The sequence below is a fragment of the Panicum hallii genome, chromosome 8, assembly GCF_002211085.1.
Source record: "Panicum hallii strain FIL2 chromosome 8, PHallii_v3.1, whole genome shotgun sequence".
Classification (NCBI taxonomy): Eukaryota; Viridiplantae; Streptophyta; class Magnoliopsida; order Poales; family Poaceae; genus Panicum; species Panicum hallii.
In genome coordinates, this window is record NC_038049.1 from 44,656,286 (window position 1) to 44,678,895 (window position 22,610).

General features: G+C 44.5%; 2 protein-coding genes across 2 annotated transcripts; one reads left to right on the forward strand and one right to left on the reverse strand.

Moving 5' to 3' along the window:
* Positions 1–1,415: 1,415 nt before the first annotated feature.
* Positions 1,416–5,454, reverse strand: LOC112872421 (replication protein A 70 kDa DNA-binding subunit D-like). The gene is made up of 11 exons (XM_025935491.1): positions 5,063–5,454; positions 4,153–4,225; positions 3,443–3,671; positions 3,252–3,354; positions 3,028–3,158; positions 2,873–2,954; positions 2,663–2,786; positions 2,427–2,581; positions 1,828–2,317; positions 1,632–1,741; positions 1,416–1,542 (listed from the first exon to the last, which is right to left on the reverse strand). Exons 1-11 carry the CDS (start codon positions 5,452–5,454, stop codon positions 1,416–1,418), a joined length of 2,016 nt encoding a protein of 671 aa, XP_025791276.1.
* A 14,099-nt stretch (positions 5,455–19,553) lies between these two features.
* On the forward strand, positions 19,554–22,468 carry LOC112902224 (scarecrow-like protein 34). The gene has a single exon (XM_025971180.1). The coding sequence runs from the start codon at positions 19,798–19,800 to the stop codon at positions 22,177–22,179; it is 2,382 nt and encodes a 793-aa protein (XP_025826965.1). The 5' UTR covers positions 19,554–19,797; the 3' UTR covers positions 22,180–22,468.
* The last annotated feature ends 142 nt before the right edge of the window (positions 22,469–22,610 follow it).

A 22,610-nucleotide genomic window follows, 5' to 3' on the forward strand; every position in this document is an offset into this window, starting at 1 on the left:
TACGTTGCTAAACTGGGATATTCCTTATACAAGGAAATTAGTAGCATTAGTATATCTATCAGCTTATCTGGTAGTTCAGAATTGCTATGGCTGTTCATCCCTCCTCTAAACACAGTGTCACATGTCTTTTTGAAACATCTTATTTGGAAGTCTCCTTTACAACCCATGATTTACTTGAATCCATAGAGCTCTACAATGTGATGATATCAAAGACCGCTTTTATCTGTGACTGTCAATTATCTTTTATATATAATTATTAAAGCTGGCAGATAGTTTTTTGTTGTGTAGCTAGATATGGCGTATACGTAGATGCATAGCATAAGCTATGTACCTAGATTTGACAAAACAATGTACAATTTGGAACAAAGGGAGCACATACTAAAAATTCTAAGGAGACAGACAACCCTTTTCGTCTGTATCAGCTTAGTATAGGTGTAAATATATGTAACTGGAGAAGACATGCTTTTGAATTTTGAAACCTTGAACCAATAACATACATACAAAAAAAAAACTGAATATAATATATCATGCACTTTTTGTAACGTTTATGTAAATAACATGTAGTAGTGGATTAGATAAAAATGGTACTATGTGTCCAAACATTTCAACATCTGACGTTTCTATTGATGAACTAACAGAATGAACCCACACTGTGGCTTGTCCAAATCACTTGTAAATGTTTGAATGTTGCACCCAAATAGCAAAGCAAAGTTTCAAGAACACCCACAGGAAAACCAAAAGGCAAGTGCTGTTGATGCAGCAGCAGCAGCATCAGAGGACCTGTCTGGTATTAAAACATCAAAAAGCCCTAGATTTTATTTCTGTTTATCACGGTGGGACGGTATGTCACTGGCCATATTCTTTTTTAGAACATAGTTGAGACACTGTGATGTTCTGAAAAAAGTCCCAACGAAGTTAAATATTCCTTTTCAGAACATGGTATTTACAATATACATAACAACGAAAATGCAGTAGAAATTTACTACTCCTCCAAACTTTGCTGTTTCTTGTTGAGATATATGGATAATGATCAACTAAGATTACAACTTTGCTTACCAACCCCAGGAGTACAAGGTTTAGCATAATTAGGTAACATGCACGCATGTGGTTTACTAAGGCACTACTTCACTATGTTCTGAATACAGCACTGGTAACACACTTAGGAAACACACAAAACCCAGGCATATTTTGTAGATGTAATTAATATGGAATATAGGGTATGAAGCAAGTGCAGCTAGAACAAAATAGGTTAGCGTAGTAACCAAGTGTCAGGACATAGTTAACACGTGTGAGTACTAAACATTCCAAGTTGGAACTGCATCCACATTCTAGTGATTAACTTGTTAATGTATTGGATACCAGGCCAGATTGCATACATTGTACATTTTTTAGCCATATTCACAATGCAATATCAATTAAGCAGAGAGTGGGAGATACCTAGGGCCAGTAGGGGGAGCAATGGAATCATCCCCACTGTCATTCTTGCCACCATCATCCAAAACAATCTTCCTTGCAGTTTTTCTCTCGAGTGATGCACGGTTTCTAGAACCATTATTCTATCCCTTAGTGATGCACAAAATTATGTGGTATGAACTGAAATAACTAAAGGAATCAAACAATGTTGTGCTGACCTTTTCTTAGTTGTGCTTTGCTGCGCCTCAGGCGTTGAATAAGTTGGTACAATTGGTGACACTGTAACAGGGCCCTCACTTGGAAGGCGGCTGTCCTTGTCCTGCACTGCCTGTAATTTTGTGCATGAGATTTTGACAAGAGTAAGTCTTGAAGTAAAACATGTGTTTGCACATCAGGCTGCGAGAACTATTCTACCTTATTCTTATCAGATTTTGTGCTGCTCCGTGGTGTAGTTGGTAGCCCAGTGTCAGGCATCACGGTCTTAGAAGGTGTGGTGCTTGATGCATGAGTAGCTTGTGATCCGGCTGATGGTGAAGGTAAAGTGAAGTCAGAGTCCTTTTCTGGTGTGCACTCTACACTGCTGCCTGCATGGTGTGAGAGCACAGCTGACGATGACTGTGACCCAACCGGCATTAGTGGAACAGGATTCCCATCGTCAATCTCCGCAACAATGGTATTGACCTGGAAAGAGACATTGCTAGAAGAAATTGTATTCTCTGTGAAGCAAACATTGAACGTGAAAACCTTTTCCAGTAGCCTAGTGATCTCATAAGGGATAAATCCAGGCGGATTATTGGCAATGAGAGCATCGACTATCTTTTTTATGAGACGCTGCGCTATGCGTCCAAACATGACAAACTCAGTGTCACCAGTCTCGTCCCCAGCAGTGATGACCAGTTTGTACCTGTAGTGAGAGAATCAATTAGTAAAAGTTGTATACGTCTAATTTGCTTGTGAAGAAGATAATCTCTAGACGAAAAAATGGATGGTAGTGTAGCAAGTATGACCTGTACCTTGGGCTAGGCGCACCAATGGTGCTACATGTTGGATTAGAGCATTTGTAGGTGTTGCCATGAGGCCTAGATGTCCTGAAACATTTCTTGCACGACTCATACCACCATGACTTATCAATCTTCATTATCTTCACTGTAACCAACCATTCTACTTTCTGTAAAATATACAAGGAAAGTAAGCAGCCTTATATAGCCAGCTAGGTCTATCGTTTCGAATGTGGTGCTAGAGGAATGACCTTGTTCTTGAAGGGGTGAAGATACTTGATATCAGATACTTTCTTGTGCTCTGCAATAGAAGTTCTGGGCTCACTGTATTTTACCTGTGGAGCGAGTGCAACTGGTTGGTGCACGCTTTTCATGCTGGTAAGAAAAGAGGTTAGTTGTTAGTTAGTACATAGACAAATGCTGCTAGTGAGTATCAATAATGCTTTAGATGGGCACATGACCTGGCAATAAGGTTTTTTGCTTCAGGGACATCAGGATTTATATACCACTTGCATGATGACCCGCTAGACAATGAGATGGTTCCTAAAACAGCAAGGAACGGTTTTAAGCATAGTGGTACAACACTTGCCACTATACAGTTGTTAGATATACATACCAGCATAGCCCCTCACAAGAGTGCCAACAAATATTACAATTTGTGGTGAATGCTGTCCATCTTTATGAAGTTGTTCAGCTGGGAATGAAGTGGCTCGCTCACCCCAAAGCACGACGTCCAGAGAAGAACCACTGCTCATGTGAAATTGCAGTCACACAATATTATACAAACATAGGTGCAGAACCTACTGCCATGCAAAATAGAATAAAGCATGTAAAACTAACCTTTCATCACATACTGTCACAGTTCTTTTCATGGTATCAACTTGCTGGAATCTTGGCCGTAATGGCAAAGCATCCGAGATCTTTGTGACTGCGCCAAGTACATCTAACATGGAGAACAACAATGCATGAGAAGCTTTTTATTTGTTTTTCACCTGCATACATGTAGAATGTATTGGCCTATAGAATCTTACCTGTAAAGTACTCTTTGTTATCCAAAACTGATGGGAGCTTCTCTATGGGAGTAAGGGAGTAGGTGAATCCATCTGTAAAGCTGATCATAATGTCATTTTGAACTGGTTTGTAAAGTCGGTTTGCCTTTTTAACTTGGAAAAAGGAGAGATTGTAAACTCTTCCTTCCTTTAACAAAGGTTTGAATTTTTCAGGGAGAGGTGGGTAGATTTGTGCATGAATGCTATTTCCCTGTATAGATTAATCAGAGTTAGCATATGTTGTAGAACGAGTCAGCAAGATCAGTCAGTACAAGAATAAACAAAATCCTAGAGAAGCAGTGTGCTGTAAACGCGTTGAGGTAATTCTGGTAAAAAAATAACTGTCACAAATTAATGTGTCAAGTAATATGGTCAAGCTATAGTCAAAGCAATCAACTGAGAACATGCCTAACAAATATATTCATCTGGCTGGGCAATCACAAACAAATGCACAGTATATAATGGCAATTCTAAAGACAACGATTTTGCAAAGGATCCTCTGGCCTGTATTAAAACATGTTTTTTTCGGATGATAACACGACAGCTTCTATCCTTGGAAATATCCCTAGTTTACTTTGGTGTTGTTATATTACTCTGTCCAATGGATGTTGTTACTGGATATATAATGCAAATAAAAATACGCAAGCATCTCTTCATGTAGGCAAGAGTAGGCAGACAAAAATAAACTGTACCTCTTCATCGAGCAACACCAGATCAGTATGCAGCAGCTTTGTTTCATCTTGAAGATCGTTGAACTCCCAAATCCTAGAGGCACGTACGCATAAGCAGTCACTGCAGTCCCCAACCATATGGGCACCAATCAAAACGTCTCCCATCTGTTGGTATGGAAATAGAGCTGTTAGGTACAGAAACAGTAGGACAGAAAGAAGCAAATGTGGGATTGCGATTAGTTAAACACACTAACATATTAGGATCAAAATACTTTGCATGCAGCACCAAGCTCAGCAGCAGAAACGGAAAAAATGAGAGCCAACAACAGAGATCACCAAACTCTGATAAAATCATATTTACATGCTAAAATACGTACAATGCTTTTTCTTTTTTTTTCTATGTAAACAGGACTAAGCTGATGCCGTATTAGCGGCATCCAGGACTTCTCTGTAAACTACATTTCGAGTCTGCGAACCACATGAGCCATTGTCATTTTCAATCAGGATCCTAAGGCCGCTTCTAGATGTTGATCTTGAAACAGCAACATAAAGTTGGCCATGTGTAAAAACTGGTTTTTTCAGGCAAAGGCCAACCGTTGATAAGGTCTGCCCTTCACTTTTATTGATCGTCATTGCATAGCATATTCGCACAGGGAACTGCCTTCGCTGCAGTGTAAATGGCCACTTTACATCTGTAGTGTTTAGAGCGATTCTCGGTATGAAAACTTCTTCACCAACTCTGCAGCCAGTCAGTATTGTGCAGCATAATACACGCTGTCCAAGTTGCGCCACAAGTAGTCTTGTGCCATTGCAAAGGCCCATAGTTTGATTAAGGTTTCGGAGCAACATAACAATGGCCCCTTTTTTCAGCACAAGTTTATGGATAGGGAAATTATTTGTGTTGATGGAATTTAGGAATTCGGTTGGGTACAAGACATCAAAATCAGGTATATGTTCAGTTGATTTAGATATTGTGTCACAGCTAAGATACTGAACATCGTCTCCAGGGACCAGTTTGACGATATAATCGTTTATGTCATCAGCATCTTGGTTGTTAGGACAGACAATAGCACGTGTGGCCAAATATTCAGGATTTTTGTAATTCATAATAAAATCTGGAAACACCTCTGCCACAAGGGCAGCAGTCTTATCACCGTCGGTGTGCACTAACAGATCATCAGGAATTGTAATCCATGAAGCCTCACGTTCCTCTCCCCTTTGCTCGGCAGCAATAGTCCCATCACCAATAGATAAGATCCACTTGCCAAACGATTCAATTTCAGCACATTGGGTTGCATCTAGAGAGGGGTTATGAAGTCTCATGTTTGTATGTAGTTTTAGAACAGACACGTGCTGCCATAACTTAGAGCTTGTAATGGATGCACTAACAATCGCAGAACGTGATCCTTTGCGAACAATAGGTAAAATTTGGCGAAAATCACCACCAAGAACAACAGGTTTGCCACCAAATGGAACAATAGCATTGGCGGGTTTCTCTTCAGAAAGTATATCTCGCACGGTTCTATCTAGTGCCTCAAAGCAATGTGATGTGTCATGGGTGCTTCATCCCATATTATTAGTGCAGATACTTTTATGAGCTCAGCTAACATGGTGCCTCGTTTTATACTACATGTTCCAGCCTCGCTTAAGTCAAAAGGTATCTTGAATCTAGAATGGCGGTGCGGCCTTTAGGTAGCAATAGAGAAGCAACTCCTGATGAAGCGACAGCAAGAACAATTTTCTTTTCAATCTAAGGTGTGTGATGATAGCATTCCATAAAAAGGTTTTTCCAGTACCGCCATGACCACAAACAAAGAAAAACCCAGGAGAGTTGCACGAAACTCGTGCAATGATTGTATCAAACACATGTTTTTGATCAGAATTTAGTTGGGATACTAACGACACAGCTTGCATAGATAACATTAGAGGCCCTGTATCTAGTTCATCATTGATCAATCTATTATCATAGACATCAGTACATGTAGTTACTATCCTTGGCAAGTCATAGTCATTTATGTTGCCGCCACTATAAGCAAAGATATCAGTCAGTTTGTTTATGAGCAGTGACATAAGCTGTTCATGAGGCACAATGTAATGTGGGTTTCCGAGGCATGGCAAACCGAACGGTGTATATCATCACAAAAATAGAGCCAATATTTGTCAAACAAGGCACGCACATTACCAACTGAGCAGTGCAGCACAACCATGACAAACAATTGTCTCAACTGATGTGACGATGCATATACTATTGACTCGTCAAATAAAAGGTTCCATTCATTATCGTCTTCAAGGAGTCCACGTGCCTCACATGCTTGTCGAAAGTATTGTACACCTTGTTGTTAAACGTCCTTATATCAGCATAATTTGTAGCTCCCTTCACTATCATTAGCAACATGCGTAGGTAATATAACTCTCCAGCAGTTGGATGCACATAGTATATCCGCCCAATTTTAGCGTCAGGTGTTTTCTGACGCCAACACCTATGTGAAGCGTCCCAAGACCACTCTTTTAGGTCAGGTGCCTTGCCCTGCTGTGCTTTGAATTAGCATCAAACCATGCTGTTAACATAGTGCTTTTGCTGCAGGGCTCTCGAGTATTTCTGTCAAGGTAGCGCTAGGCTCATATCGTACATAGTTCATACCAGGAAGATGCAGTCAATCGTGGAAGGGGTCCTATAATGAATGTCAAATTCAAGAATACGCCATACGGCCTCACATGTGGATAGGTATCTCGCATCAATGTATTCCTGAATTTCATTAGGAGGAGCCAGGTGGGGCCCTGGAGATGCATTGGGTGTTTTCGCGGTAATCTCAAAATACACCTTCGCTCGGTCACTCCCCTTGTTAATATATTTGAAGAGGTATTTAATCATGTTCGTTTTGTTGCACCATTCAACATTAATATGCGCATTATACTTCTTCAGTAGCGACATGTTGTGTGGAACGACGCTCCTGTTATCCAATCTAATGCTGTTTTTTAAAACAGACCTGCCATCATCACGTCTTTTATATATCGTAAACCCAAAGTTATCTATGATGGTCTCGTCTTGAAATATTTTAGGAAAATTTTTGGAGCACTTGTCATTTTTCATACATGGGCATCTTTTATTGTAAGTACCACAGGGACCATGTATCATGAATTCATCGACCAAAGCATATCCCAATGGATCTGCGTTCACATCGGGGATTTCAGCACAAATTATATTGTCAATAGCAGAGGCATTAAACTCGGAATTGCTGGTCGCTAGCCACACAAGGCAGTGTATATGTGGGAGGCCACGCTTTTGAAATTCAACGGTATATAGAACTACATAAAGTAGGCAAAAGTAAGGATCAGTCAAAATAGAATAGGAGGTAGACTAAAGAGATGAGGCATGACATTAGAATATCATACCAGCACGAACCGGACCAAATGTCTTCCCCTCTCGAATGTCTACTATAAATTCTTCAACTTTCATATGGAAAACCCGAACAACCAGTTCAGAACGGTCACATGGTTGCTGTCCAGGTTCAAAATGCAATGCATCTGATATTTCTTTCCACTTGGGGTTGCAAGTGAAAGTAACAAAGAGGTCGGGAGGACCATATACTCTACAGATGGCCATTGCATCCTGGTAGTTCATGACATAGTACCTCCTACCGCCAGTAAAAGAGGGGGGCACAATCATCCTACTACCAACAGAATCCGCGCTAGTCATACCCTTATCAATAGCATCGGCTATTCCTTGCACTGACTCACACCGTAGCTCCTTTTGGTGGTTTGCAATGAATTGCAATCTCGATCCTTCTATTGTCGAGTACGCATCAACATCTATCTGATCACTTAGCCGTCCATAGCAAGTGTATGGATTGGGGACGTTCAACCTATAATGCACATGGTATCTAACATACTCAAGCATTGTGACATATCTACGTTTCTTCCCGTCACCCTCATCTTCATTATATTTAATGCCCAAATGAAAGCCATGTTCACCGTAAGGAAATAATAATGGGTACTGCAAGGCCATATAACATGGATGTAGGTATGAAACACGTTTGAGTCCAGATTTTTTATCATGCACAAGAACATCGTAGGTGTATTCAGCAGCAGAATAATCACCTATAATTACAGCTGCAATCTCGCCGCTCGACGGCAAATTGTATCGAACATCATCTCGTGTGTTGCACCCTAACAAACCAAGTGTAACCTCTTTACCAGGTTCTTCTTCTATACGTTCTCTAGCATATCGAAACGCCTTGACAAGTTGGTTATTTTCATTTAGCATATTCATCAAAGAAAGGGCAGTATCAGGATCTGGCTGAACACGAGTGTTGTCATCACTCTCAAATAAATTGAGTCTGTTTTGTATCTCGTTTTCAGTATCGTAAATATAGAGCTGCGCAAATCTAGGTCGTGTTCCTTGGTGGGGCAACAGTGTACCGATACGATGATGAACTACTCCATTAATTTTGAACACATAAGGTGCATTACCACTGTTTATCGTCCTATCGACAGCCGCACCTAGTGAAGTGAATGCAAAAAGGGAGTTGTATGATCGAATCTGGCGCAAGAACCTCTTTGATCGTGCATCACCATCGAATTGCAAAAGGGTACACAAAGGCTCTGGCGGTTTTTTGTAAGTTTCCAACCTGATCTTCCCTCCTTTACAGCAAAGGTTGTAAATAATTTTCCGTTGTGTCACAGCGGAGGTACGCTTAACATGCTCTTGGAACCAAAAAACAGCTCCACAGTACGCGCACTCATGCGTAGGGCCACCATAATATGACCGGTCGGGGTAGTTCTCTACAACATAGAATTGAAAAATGTTTGTGTGCAACTCACAAAAGAAATGTTAAATCTCGTATGACATAGAGAAAGTGTTTAGGCACCTTTAAGAGTTTCAATATATTCTGTACTAAGAGGAAGCAGGGCAGCTGGTGTAGCACTGGAGGCTGCCACAGATCCAAATAGTTAAGAATAGGCAATGTTATGCCAGCAAAGTAGGAAAGGATAGAAGCTCAAATTCCAAAGCAGGACAGAGGAAACCACCTCCGAGAGAGGTCAAAGAAGGGTTGATGCATATCCTACGATGCACCCTACGTAAGTGAAGTCGATGACATCTATTTGAGCTAGCAACATCCCTAGGGAAGTCCATCAGAGACCTATGTCCTGTGTAGCACGAGGGAGTAGCAAATAGGTATAATTATGATGTACGGTATTCCAGTACTTTTTTATATTCAAAGGTCAAACGAAGGAGACATGGGGCCTAACCCAAACTAACCTGCTTTCTTTGGACTAAAAAACGGCCAACTGAGCGTCGTCCACTGATCAGGCACCGCTACTTGAGCAGAGGTGCTGGGCTGACCAGCCTCATAAGAAGGCTTACCGCAGGCTGATGGCAGGAAAAATAGAGCATTTGATTACCCCTCAAAGGTCTTTTTTTTTCAAGAAAAAGGGAATTCCTAAGAATAAAACCGACCGTGCCCCAAGAGTTTCCTCTTCTTCGCCTTTTCACGGAAACGCGCAACCCTCTCAGATGGAGTTCCAGCCATCAAGAATCAGATCGTATAAAGCTAAGGAAGACCGTAGCGCAACCACAAGTAAGCAGCACATATACCAGAAAGAAACGAAGGCAAAACAAAGGTGACAATCGCATCATCACAAGCACATAGCAAGGGAAAAGAACACATTATGCAACAAGATAAACATTGACACGATAAGGGACAAATGCATTTGATAGCAGAAGCAAGCTACGAAACTAAGTACATACCTTTTCAGTTGCAACTTGTCTAGCTTGCTTGTACGAGCAGCGTCAAACGAAACAGAAACCACAAGGGCTGAAGAGAAGAGCTGTATTTAAATTAGATTTCAATGTATATTTCGAAAACAACAACCTACATATATAAGTTCATCAAGAAATATAACTAACCTCACACCTTTTTAATAACTAACCACCTAGTAGCTTGTAAGCAGGGACAGTTCAGAAGACGATGACACAAACCCTGTAAATAAAACTCATGTATTTAGACATCGCAAATACAATTCGTCAGCCATTCAGGAATCCACATAATTTACTGGTTTTGTCTATGCATAATAATGTGGCATCTTTGAAGAAAACGGCATCTCTGAAGCATCTATATTCTAATTCTAACTGGGTACAACATTTATCCATACGGGATCAACCGAGTGGATGTAAGAAAATATAAAAACCGGTATATAAGGAAGCACAAGTGGCAGATTCATCGTCTCTAATTGTATAAAGGAAATGCCGTTAGGCACATGCTGGGCCCTGCACTACTTATCAGCCTAAAAATCAAAAAAGGTTCGGACACCTCGCTGATCCATGGTTTTTGCGACAGCCAGAAATGGAGAGAGGCGTGCCATTCTTTTAAGGAAATAATAGAGAAAGGTTTCCTTCCCCAGAGGATGACCTTTGAAACGCTGTATCGTGGACTGATACAGGCAGATACGCTAAGGACCTGGAGAAGGCTGAAGCACAGAGTTGACCAAGAAGCAGCAGAATTTGGTGATCAGATCAAACTTTATCACATCAAGCCTTACAAGAGGTGAACATGTGCAAAAGTTGTATGCTGGCCTTGTGACTCCAACATGATTGGAATACAGCCATCAGATACACCTCATCGAAACTGTCACTCGAATATGAAATTCCTGACCAAGGATAAGCTAGCCACTCCATGTGGAAGCAGGGAACTGGTGAGAAGGATGAACAAAGTGGCACTATTACAGTGACTCCGCTTGCTGTGAACAACCGGTTGAGCATGGACATGGTTTTAGAACAGTTAACAAAAGACAGCTGTTCATTGGTATGTCTGGAAAAATTCGAAGGTAAACTACTTCTGTTCGCTTATTTTGAGAAGTTTTGCAAGACCAGCTCTGAACGATTTCATCAGTCTATTGCAGAAATAAGTTTGCTTGCTTGCGAGGCGTTGATTTTACTGACCAGATGAAGACTATTCGGCAGTGCTGCTAGGAACGGCCTCCAAGTAATCCCACAAGTTATGTTCCTGCTCATGCACAAAATATGCATGCATGGGGTTAGCGACGGCAGACAAGTCTCTCCCCAGCATCTCTAAGCAGCAGCAAGGTGCAGCGCAATCTATCTACTTTCTTGCCAGACCACATGCCAAGTGCCTAGAACCTGCATGGCTATAGTTGCTACTGTGATTTTCTAGGAAATAAACTACATAACAAAAGCAGAAAGAAATAATCCAGCGAGCTCGTCACTACACGAATCAACTATAATGCAAGCAACCCTCTCAGATGGACTTCCAGCCATTAAGAATCAGATTGCATAAAGCTAAGGAAGACCGTAGTGGAACCACATATAAGCAGCACATATATCAGAACGGAACGGAGGCAAAACAGAGGTGATAATCGTATCATCATAAGCACATATGAAGGGAAAAGAACACATTATGCAACAAGATAAAAATTGGCATGATAAGGGACAAATACGTTTGATAGCAGAAGCAAGCAACGAAATTAAGTACATACCTTTTCAGTAGCAACCTGCCTAGCTTGCTTGTATGAGCAGCGTCAAAGGAAACAGAAATTGCAAAGTCTGAAGAGAAGAGCTGTATTTAAATTAGATTTCAATGCATCTTTCGAAGACAACAACTTACACATAAGTTTATCAAGAAATGTAAGTAACCTCACACCTTTTCAATAACAGACCACCTTGTAGCTTGTAAGAAGCGACAGATCAACAGACAAAGATATAGATCCTGTAAATAAAACTCATGCATCAAGAAAGGAGGTCGCAACTATCAATAAAATTAGTTCCTGCTCATGCACAAAGCATGCATGCATGGGGTTAGACTATCTCCAGCGATATCCTCCAAATTCTATCCCCTATATCCATCCTCCATATCAACTTCATTCTCTATACCAAATTTAACTCCAACAACATCCTCTATTTCCATCTTCTATACCCCACAATCTCAATTTTTTATCCTTTCTTCCAACTTCCCTTTCCCCAACCCGCAACCGCCATGCCTCCCGCGCCCCTCTGCCGCCTCCGCCCGCGCCCCTCTGCCCTCCGCGCCCGCCGCCGCTCCTCCGCCCGCGCCCCTCCTCCGCCGCTCCTCCGCGCCCCGCCGGCCGCTCCTCCGCGCCCCTCCTCCGCCCCTGCCGCGCCCCGCTGCCGCTCCTCCTCCGCCCCACCGCTCCTCCTCCGCCCGCGCCCCTCCGCCCTCCGCACCCGCCGCCGCTCCTCCGCGCCCCGCCGGCCGCTCCTCCGCACCCCTCCTCCGCCCCTGCCGCGCGCTGCCCCGCCCCGCCGCCCCGCAGCGCCGGCCGTCCCGCGCCGTCCCGCCGCCCCGCAGCGCCGGCCGTCCCGCGCCACCCCTCCCGCGGCCTGCCGCCCCGCACGCGGGAGCCGCCTCGAGCGGATGGAGGACGCCGCTCCTGCCTCCCTCTGTGCGGGACGCAGACCGCTTCCTCCATTTTACCGGAGCTTTGGAGTACACCGATGGAGCGTTAGCGTGCTACAGTATCCTCCGCGCATACGGAACCGAACGGTTTACAGCGGCTCGCTGGAGATAGCCTTAGCGGCGGCAGACAAGCCTGTCCCTAGCATCTTCTAACAGCAGCATGGTGCAGCGCAATCTATCTACTTTTTGGCCAGCCTTTATGCCAAGTGCCACTAATGTGTTCTCCGAAAACATTAATGTCCAGCTGGTAGCTACATATGAACAATTGCACACTAATCTCTGACTCTGCCATTACATTCTAACACGTGACACCTAGCAAACAGGTGCATTGGTCAAGGGCTTTGCCTCAGTTCAAATATTGCGTCAGTGAGGATCTACTAAAATCACTGCACAAAGAATGGTGGAAAGCAAATAAGATGGCACAGAAGGAATGGCGGGGAGCGGAGGTGCATATTATGGAAATGGTGGCCGCAACTCATATCAGGCAGCAACACTCATAATTCTGATAAATGCATATAAACAATGGTATTCTTTCTGGTTACTTAAGGATTCATTGTTCATCATCTCTACTGTAGCTACCGTGTGGAGCTCAGCTGGCTGACCTCAGAGCACAAATCAGTGCTCTGAAGTGGTAACTGCACACGGCAGGCTTTGGCAACGGTGAGTTCACATCCACAAATAACGAATGTACAGGGAACCAATTGTTCCGGGCTCGGTTAAGACCTATAACTTACTGTATTCGTCAAGGGACTACGGAACCAATAGTTAGTGCTTTGGACTTGTACTTGTAAACTTTTCAGTAAACTAAATCTATTAATGTCTTGGTGTCTTTACAGTAAAGCAAATTCTTCATAGTATAGATCTACAAGAAAGTTCTTCAGATCTATTGTTCAGTTTTTTTTAGAATGATCTGATCTATTTTTATAGACAAATAGCAGCATTCCTCCTTTTTTTTCTCTCTGTGGAGGTGCAGCAGGACCTTTAGTTTCTTTTTCTATATCCACCATACAGCTAGCGTACCATGTCCAGTAGAAACTGCAGCTAATATTGCACATTGATATCAACCCTTTCAAGGATATTTTAGAGGTCATATTCTCACATTCTTGTGCAGTAACAAAGTAGTTCAACAATATTCAAATGTTATTTAAGTAGTACTGAGCTAGCAATTTAATAATATTCAGTAGACAATTTTCAAAATGTTCAGCTAGCCCATGCATTTAAACAATGCTTAGCTAAAATATTTGCTATTATTCCAAAGAGAAGCACAAGCCACAATAAATAAACACACATATTTTTTCCTACTCAACTGAACAACTGTGGTTCCTAACTCAAATGAAGCACCTGTATTGTTTATAATTCGATTTGTGCATGTGCGCACAATGCTATGGTAGATGTGCTTCTATTATTTCCTCTTAGTGAATGAGGTTGTCAAATGATTCGTGAATTTCATAAGGACTAACCATGGCTAACATTACTCTCTAAGAAGCTGCAGCAGGACTTCATTCACTCCTAGATTGAAAAGGCAGTATTTCTTTGCTTGTCTGTGCTCAAGCTTCAAGAAAAAAACTATTTTTGCATGTGGGTCGTGCTACCTTTTCTATGACCCCACAACAAGTCTAGTTTCGAAGTTTGAATGGTCAAAGGTATCCTTTTCTTTCACTCGATCACTTGTAAATATAGATTAAGAATTGTCAACAGATTCTTGTTGCTTAAATCTGTCAAATTCTTCACAAATCAGATGTTAACACCTAAGCAAAGAAAAAAATGGCACTAACAATAAAAGGCTGGAGCTGACCACCATTGAGCTCAACACATATGCACCGGACCAAAGCAAGGAAAATTAGTTGACCCCAAGTGCTGCCCTACGACTAATGTAAACAGAAAACAAGAATGCAATCAACCTACTAAGCACTAACAGGACAAGCTAGATTAAGTGCTCACAGCAATGGATTAAGCTTGTCACCACACGAATCCACTATAATGCAAGCAAACAAATAGCACACCAAAAAAAAATTCCAAGCAAGACCTAATCCGATGCTTGCTAGCAACGGGAGTACAGGGTCAGAATTCTGTTCATTATTCCGCAAGACATCCTCTTACATGCTTATGTACAGGGTGTTTCAAACATTATATTCATGGATACGAATGGATCCAGATAGACCCTCCCTCTCTTGACCACATTCTAGAGACTCAGGACTTTATTTTTCAGGGTGTATCACACAATGACCAGTCCTTTAGAAAGAACATCAAAAAAAACAACGAGTCATACATTACATGTCACAAGGTAAATACTCTGCCTATCCAAATGCCAGGCATACAATTCTAAAGAAAGGACTAAACGGGGAAGCATTTGCAAAGAGGAAGCATTTGGTTATCTTACCAACACAGCTGGTTCGTCTAACCTGCTTGTACGTGCAGATCACGTTGTTCTCTACAGCTTCACGTGACCGATGCCACTGCCATTGTACCAGGCCTACCAAAAAAAAATAACAATGCGCAACAGAGAAGCCACAAGCTCAGAAGAAAAGATCTGTATTTAAATTAGATTTCATTGCATCTTTTGAAGACAACAAATTACATGTGTGAGTTCATCAAGAAATGTAACTAACCTCACACATTTGGATAACAGCCCACCTAGTATATTGTAAGCAGTCACAGATCAAAAGACAACCTGTAAATAGAACCAATGCATTCAGTCATCACAAATATATTTTACTAATCATTCAAGAGTCCCTTTATTATACATAAATCAGCAAGCAGATACAACATAACATGTTTGAACATAAATAGAACATCATCTGCATTACAGTCCATCAAGAAGGCAACACTTGAGAGACTCAAGATAACCAATACATCGAATATACGGATAAAAAAACCGTAGTGTGGCTACACATGTAAGATAAGCGCTAGAACCAGAATAAACCGTGCTCCCTAACAAGTAACAAATAATATTCAAACTCCCTTTCGAGAAGCTAATGCTGCTGCTGCTCTCTACGCACATGGAAAATACCGAAAAAGAGGACCACATCTAAGAATAAGAGACAACCCAGACCACAATCGCCCATTTAGCATGATAAGGGCGAGCAGGAACCTACCTGGTATACAAGCAAGGAGACAAAGACTCCAGAGTGTCCAGGCAGGCTATGTCACCTACGCCATGATTCAGTGGCACCAGGGCTACAAATTGCAACAACATATCAGCAAATCACGAGAAGAACCAGAACGAACACTACAAAACAGAAGGGGTTGCAACGTTCCGAGGCATCGAACCTGGATACAGCAAGAAAATGGCAATGGCGAAAAGGAGTTTCCTTGAAACTACAGAAACAGGCCACGGGACGGTTAAGGAGGCAAGCAATGGAGGGAGGGAGAGGAGGAAAGCAGCCCTCAGAACAGGTAGATAAAGGAGGAGGGTTGGGAACAGCTCCAAAGGGGAACTGTGCAGGCGTCACCGAAGCCACTGCACAGCAAGGGCGCGCGTACGGGAGGAATGGGCGGCAGGCACAGCAAGGGCGCGCGTACGGGAGGAATGGGCGGCGGGCTACCAACTACGCTGATGGAACCCGTAACAGGAAGTAGCCGAGGTGATTAGGCACGCTACCCATCCTCCTGACCTAATCACCGGTGAAGCCGACCCCTCGCTCCGACCATCCACGCCTGCGCACGGCCGCTGCAGATGGGACCGCGTGCAACCTGCACAGTGTTACCCGCCGCCGGAGATCGACACGGCTCGGAGGCCACCAACATCGGCGTGAGGGGCAGCGGAGGTGGGCATCGGCGGCGGGACGGGAACGCGCGGATGGGACGGCTACGGCGGCACGGGAGCAGCACGTGCAGCGGCGGCGGCAGCCGCTGTGCCGGGACCAGGATCTGGGAGGTACGACCGAAGGGGAGCCGCAGGCGGGGGTGGAGCAGAAACATCCGCGGGAGAGAGGGCGCGGAGGCGGGAACCGGCGACGTGGCGGGGGCGCGGATGGGAAGACGGCGTCGGCGTGCGAGCGGCGCGCGGAGCGGCAGCGCCGCCGGCGGCCGTGCGGAATCGAGGGGCAACGGGGAGCAGCAGGCGGGGTGGAGCAGAAAAACGCCTGCGTGAGAGAGGGCGCAGAGGCGGACACCGGCGGCATGGCGGGGACGCGGACGGGACGACGGCGCCGGCGTGCGAGCGGCGCGTGGAGCGGTAGCGGCGCCGGCGGCCATGCGGAATCGAGGGGCAATAGGAGAGAGATGCGGATTGGGTTTGCGCCTCCAGGAGGAAAGCACAATTCCCACTAAACGCGAGGGCTTTTTTGCGAAATCGCCGGCTCCGGGGCAGCCATCCACGGGAGCCAGCGCGCAGGCACACGTCGGCACGGGACGCGGCCGCTGCCGACGTGGCCGCTCCTGGTGCGAGGAAACTGCAGGGAGTTTTAATATAAAAGATTCCCACGCTGCGTGTCACCAAGAGGCCCATCGCCAACTGTGAGTTTTTTTTTTGGGCTAGGCCCATCGGCAATTGACGCTGTGGGCTGCTACAACCACTTGGCCCAAATTAACAGTGTGTATCGGAATTTGATAGTCGCTAACTAGCGTTCCAAATTAAGCCAGTTATGTACTAGTATGTATGTGTATCCTTCTAGCTACACGTACAACTTTAATTAGTTTGTTATTATATTATTATTATTATCAGGTGCACATGTATATAAATTAAAGAGTTACGCTCTTTTTATATTCTACTTTGCTACCACGTGACACATTGACCCAAAGACAAACGTCCATCAATCATGTAGTTCCTGTTTTTAAAACAGCTCTCGCTTTGACTTTTTGGTAAAGCAGTTATTTTAAGCTGAAGCTCTTTTTAAAAAAATGTTTGGCGAAACAACCTTCATAAGTGGATGGATAGAAGAGGTGAAACCGGTGAAGCTATTATCTTTAGCTCCTCCTGCATAGTGTAAGCTGTTTCCAGCTTCACAAAGTGCTTCATGCATAAAGCGGTTTGCAAAATACCTCTTTGGTATTGCTTGGGTGAAGCTGTTCCAAAAGCTATTTCAAGAATAGCCATATATATAAAGCTCGGTTGTTTGCTCTGTCACATCGAATATTTAGTTGCTAATAAGAAGTATTAAACGTAGATTAATGATAAAACTAATTGCATAACTTCTAAACTAATTCGCGAGATGAATCTATTAAACCTAATTAATTTATGATTCGTCTTCTAGACTTCTACAATTATTTTTATAATTAGCTCATGTTTAATCGTTCTAATTGACATCGAACTATACGATGTGACGGCTAAAGTTTAGCCTTAGGATTCGAACACCGTCCAAATCTAGTATTTTCCCTTCCGGTCAATCTCATTTAGTCGCCAAGCTAGCTAGAAGGGAATCATTCTACTAGTAACAATATCTAGTATGTATATTTGTTGATTAAGGTTATTTCATTTCCAGGGGTTAAACTTTAGTCCCGTTATATCAAAATAAATCTCATTATTTAGAAGTATTAAATAAAATTAACCTAAAAACATATTTTAGATGTGAGCTAATTCGCGAGACAAATTTAATAAGGCTAATTAATTTATAATTTGCGACATTGATGCTACAGTAACCATCCGCTAATCATGAATTAATATATCTTATTAGATTCGTCTCACGAATTAGTCCAAAAATTCTATAATTAATTTTATAATTAGAATAATTAGATTTTATTTAATACTTTTAAATGGTAAGATTCTATAGGTCTAAAAGCACCCAACTGATCACGCATGCATCCTCTCAGTCTAGCTACTTATAGCTTTTTTTTTCTTTTCATCTTCGTTTTTAGGTCAAGACTGGCTGCTTGACTTTTTCTTACCCCTGCTCTCTGTTGCTGCTTCCCGTGTCACCTCACCTCACCAGGCCTATCTATGTATCTATCTATCATCTTTTTGATAGCAGCGGCCTCAGAGGCTGTTTGGATCCAGATTAATTTTTAATCCAAGTTATATTAGATTTTTTGATGCTAAATAAAGATATTAAATATGAGCTAACTATAAAACTAATTGCATAAGCCGATACTAATTCACGAGACGAATCTGTTAAACCTAATTAATTCATCATTTGCATATGTTTACTGTAGCACAATATGATCAAAATATGGACTAATTAGGTTTAATGGATTCGTCTCATGAATTAGCTTTTATTTATGCAATTGATTTAATAAGTAATCTATATTTAATAGTTCTAATTGGTGTCAAAAGTCCGATACGACAGAATTAAAATTTAAAGTTTAGTCCGGAAGAATCAAAACCTAAGCACTAAGCACTAGGAAAACAGTACTAGCAACCAATCGAGATGCATAGCTTGTTGATTGATGCATCATCCATCAGCAGTCCAAGCAACAAGCCTGTCTGGCTGGCGTCGAATGGCCGAGTCAACGCTCGTGCGGCCCAAAAGTCGTGGCAGCTCAGCAGCTGACGTCAGCAGAGTGCTGGCTAGCTAGCGGAAGCCAAACAATCTCCTCTGAAGGGAATCAACCCATGGACATTGGTCCATCACATGGCTAATCCTTCCTAGGAGTTTTTTTTAGGATTGCTGATCCTAGGAGCTGGAGTCGCCTTGTCTCAAAGGAGATTACTAGTCCAGCGAACTGAGAGAGTTTTCTACTATTTCTTTCCTGAGAGCATCAAATCGATCGAGGAGATACTATACTAGTCTGCGATTCCATGATACATGCTAGGGCTCCGTTTAGATCACAAATATTTATAATTTTTGATACTTTTTGGTACTGTAGTATTTGACAAATTTTATCTAATCATAGACTAACTAGACTTAAAAGATTCGTCTCGTGATGTACAATTAAACTGTGCAATTAGTTATTATTTTTACTTATATTTGCTGCTCTATGCACGTGTCCTAAAATTGATGTGATGAAGAGAGAGTGTAAAAATTTGGAAGTTGGAAGTTGCAAAACTGATGAACTGGTAGACAAGACAAAGAGAGGTCTTTCCCCTCCATCCAATCCCCTGATCCACTCACCACTCGCAACTGCACTGCACAGCAACGGACCACCTGGTTGATCCGGTCGCCGCCGCGGCCGCACCCCGTCGCCTTCGGTCTTCGGGGAACCTTCCCTCCTCCCCGGCGTGCAGGTGCAGCCCCCTCCTCCTGCCCTTGGCCTTTTACCCAACCGCCCCCTCCCTTTTCTCTCACCTGTCTTTCCCCCACCAAGCAAAGCAGCCAAAGCTCAGGCTTTTACCGCCGCCGCCGCCGCGGAGGGAGCCATGTCCGCCACGCCGGAGGAGTTCCTGGGCCAGGGGGCCTACCTCGCCGCCCCCGAGCCCTTCTCTCCCTCCGTCTTCCTCGACCTGCCCCCGACGCCACGCCCCGACGCCGACGACCCGGCCTCCTCCGACGACCTCGTCCTCCCCTTCATCTCCAGGATGCTCATGGAGGAGGACATCGACGACAAGTTCTTCTACGAGTTCCCGGACCACCCCGCGCTCCTCAACGCCCAGCAGCCCTACGCACAGATCCTCCTCTCCGACGAATCCGCGACCAACTCCTCCTCCAACTCCAGCTCCGGCGGGACCGCCGCCAACTCCACCCTCTCGCCCTCCTCCTCCTCCGACGCCCCCGCATCCGCCGAGCCGGCCTGGCCCTACGACCCAATCGAGCTCTCCCAGCTGCTACGCTCCCCGCCCTACTCCGACACGGTGCTGGGCCTCCATGACTTCACCGCCGACGATGTCGACGCCCTCCTGTTGCAGGGCCAAGGTGAGGCCACCGCCGGGTTTCACCAGACTCCGCCCTTCTTGGATACTGGTGGAGGCGGCGCCGGCGGAGGCGAACGGCAGGGCGCGGTTTCCATCGCTGCCCAGAACGCCGCCGGTGACGAATCCCCTTCCTTGGCCGCCCAGAACGCCGCGGGCATCGAGAGTTCGGCTGCGGATGAGCAGGACACCAAGACGACAAACGCCACCACCTTGCCCGCTGCCGACGGTGACCCCGCCGCGCTTGCCTCGGCCTTCTTCAGCGGCCAGAGCGGGGAAAGCATGGACATGCTCAACATGGCATTCCTCAAAGGCATGGAGGAGGCCAAGAAGTTCCTGCCCACCAACAACAGCCTCCTCATCGACCTTGAGGACACATCCGGGCAATCCTTGCCTAGAGACGGCAAGCCGGCCACTGGCTTTGCTGCCGCCCAAGTGAAGGAGGAGGCGGTGGCGGATGGGATGTTACTGTTTGGAGGAAGCAATACTGGCAGGGGGCGCAAGAACTGCCACACCGATGAGGACTTAGAGGCAGAAACAGGCAGAAATAGCAAGCTCATGATGCCAGAACAGGAGGAAACTGGTGCCAGTGAGCTATTCGACGAATTAATGTCCTGCAACTTTGACGGATTCCTGAAGCGCATGAACGACCTGCGCATTGCCATGGATAGCGAGTCTGAAAAGAGCGCCAGGAGGGTGAGCGGCAAGGGGGCACGGGGGAGGCAGCGTGCCAACGAGGTTGTTGACCTGCGCACCATGCTCATCCATTGTGCGCAGTCGGTCGCCACTGGTGATCGACGAAGTGCGATGGAGCTGCTGAGGCAGATCAAGCAGCACTCCTCACCGAGAGGGGATGCCACACAGCGGATGGCCCATTGTTTTGCAGAAGGACTGGAGGCACGACTTGCAGGAACAGGGAGCCAGGTGTACCAGTCCCTCATGGCAAAACGCACCTCGGTTGTGGAGTTCCTTAAGGCATACAAGCTGTTTATGGCAGCCAGCAGCCTCAAGAAGGTGCATATCATGTTCTCCAACCAGACCATCTTGGATGCAGTGGCCGGGAGAAGCAAGTTGCACATTGTGGTATATGGTGTCCATTATGGTTTGCAGTGGCCAGGGTTGCTACATTTCCTGTCCCGTAGAGAAGGTGGACCGCCAGAGGTAAGGTTCACCGGCATTGACCTCCCACAGCCTGGGTTCCGCCCAGCCTACCAGATTGAGGAAACAGGCCGCCGGCTCAGCAACTGTGCCCTCGAGTTTGGTGTGCCTTTCAAGTTCCAGGCTATAGCAGCAAAATGGGAGACGGTCTGTGCCGAGGACCTCAACATCGATCCAGATGAGGTGCTTGTTGTCCACAGCGAGTGCGATTTCAGCAAATTGATGGACGAGAGTGTTGACGTGGACACCCCAAGCCCCAGAGATATGGTGCTCAACAACATTCGAAAGATACGACCCAACGTTTTCATCCTGTTTGTCATGAATGGCACATATGGTGCTCCCTTCTTCCTGACACGGTTCCGGGAGGCATTGTTCTTCTACTCAGCACTTTTTGACATGCTGGATGCAACCATTCCCCGAGATAATGATGAAAGGCTGCTGATCGAGCGGGATATCTTTGGGCGATCTGCCCTGAATGTTATCGCCTGTGAGGGTGCAGACAGGGTGGAGCGCCCTGAGACTTATAAGCAATGGCAGGTGCGGAACCACCGGGCTGGGCTCAAGCAGCTTCCATTGAATCCAGAGGTCGTAAAGATTGTAAGGGATAAGGTCAAGAACTATTACCACAAAGACTTCCTTATCGATGAGGATCACCGTTGGCTGCTGCAGGGATGGAAAGGGCGGGTACTCTATGCCATGTCGACATGGGTTGCTGAGGATAATAACATCTTTTAGCTGCTTCACTTTGCCCCTTTTTGGATTATAAATGCTATTGATGTTTGATAGATGGTCTATGTTTTATCACAGAAACTATGATCCAGCACCCGTGGTTCAGTGGATTTCCTTTTCTAGAGGGTTTGGGTGCTGAAACTTATAAGGTAGAAATAAGTAGATGCTTAGAGCTAAACATAGGCTGTAGAAATAATTCTGGATATGTTGCAGAGTCGTGATATGTACACCAAAACTAAAAGCCCTGTAACTGATAAGCAATTTTATGTATCACATATTTGACCTTTTGCTGTTTTGTGAAGTTCTGTTTCTCTTGTATCATCAGATTTTTGGCATTTCCCTTGCATCTGGCGTGATCATTGAAGTCGCACTGATTAATCAGAGTATCCCATTTGGCTGAATATTTTACACCATTTTTCTCATTCAGATAGGTCAGC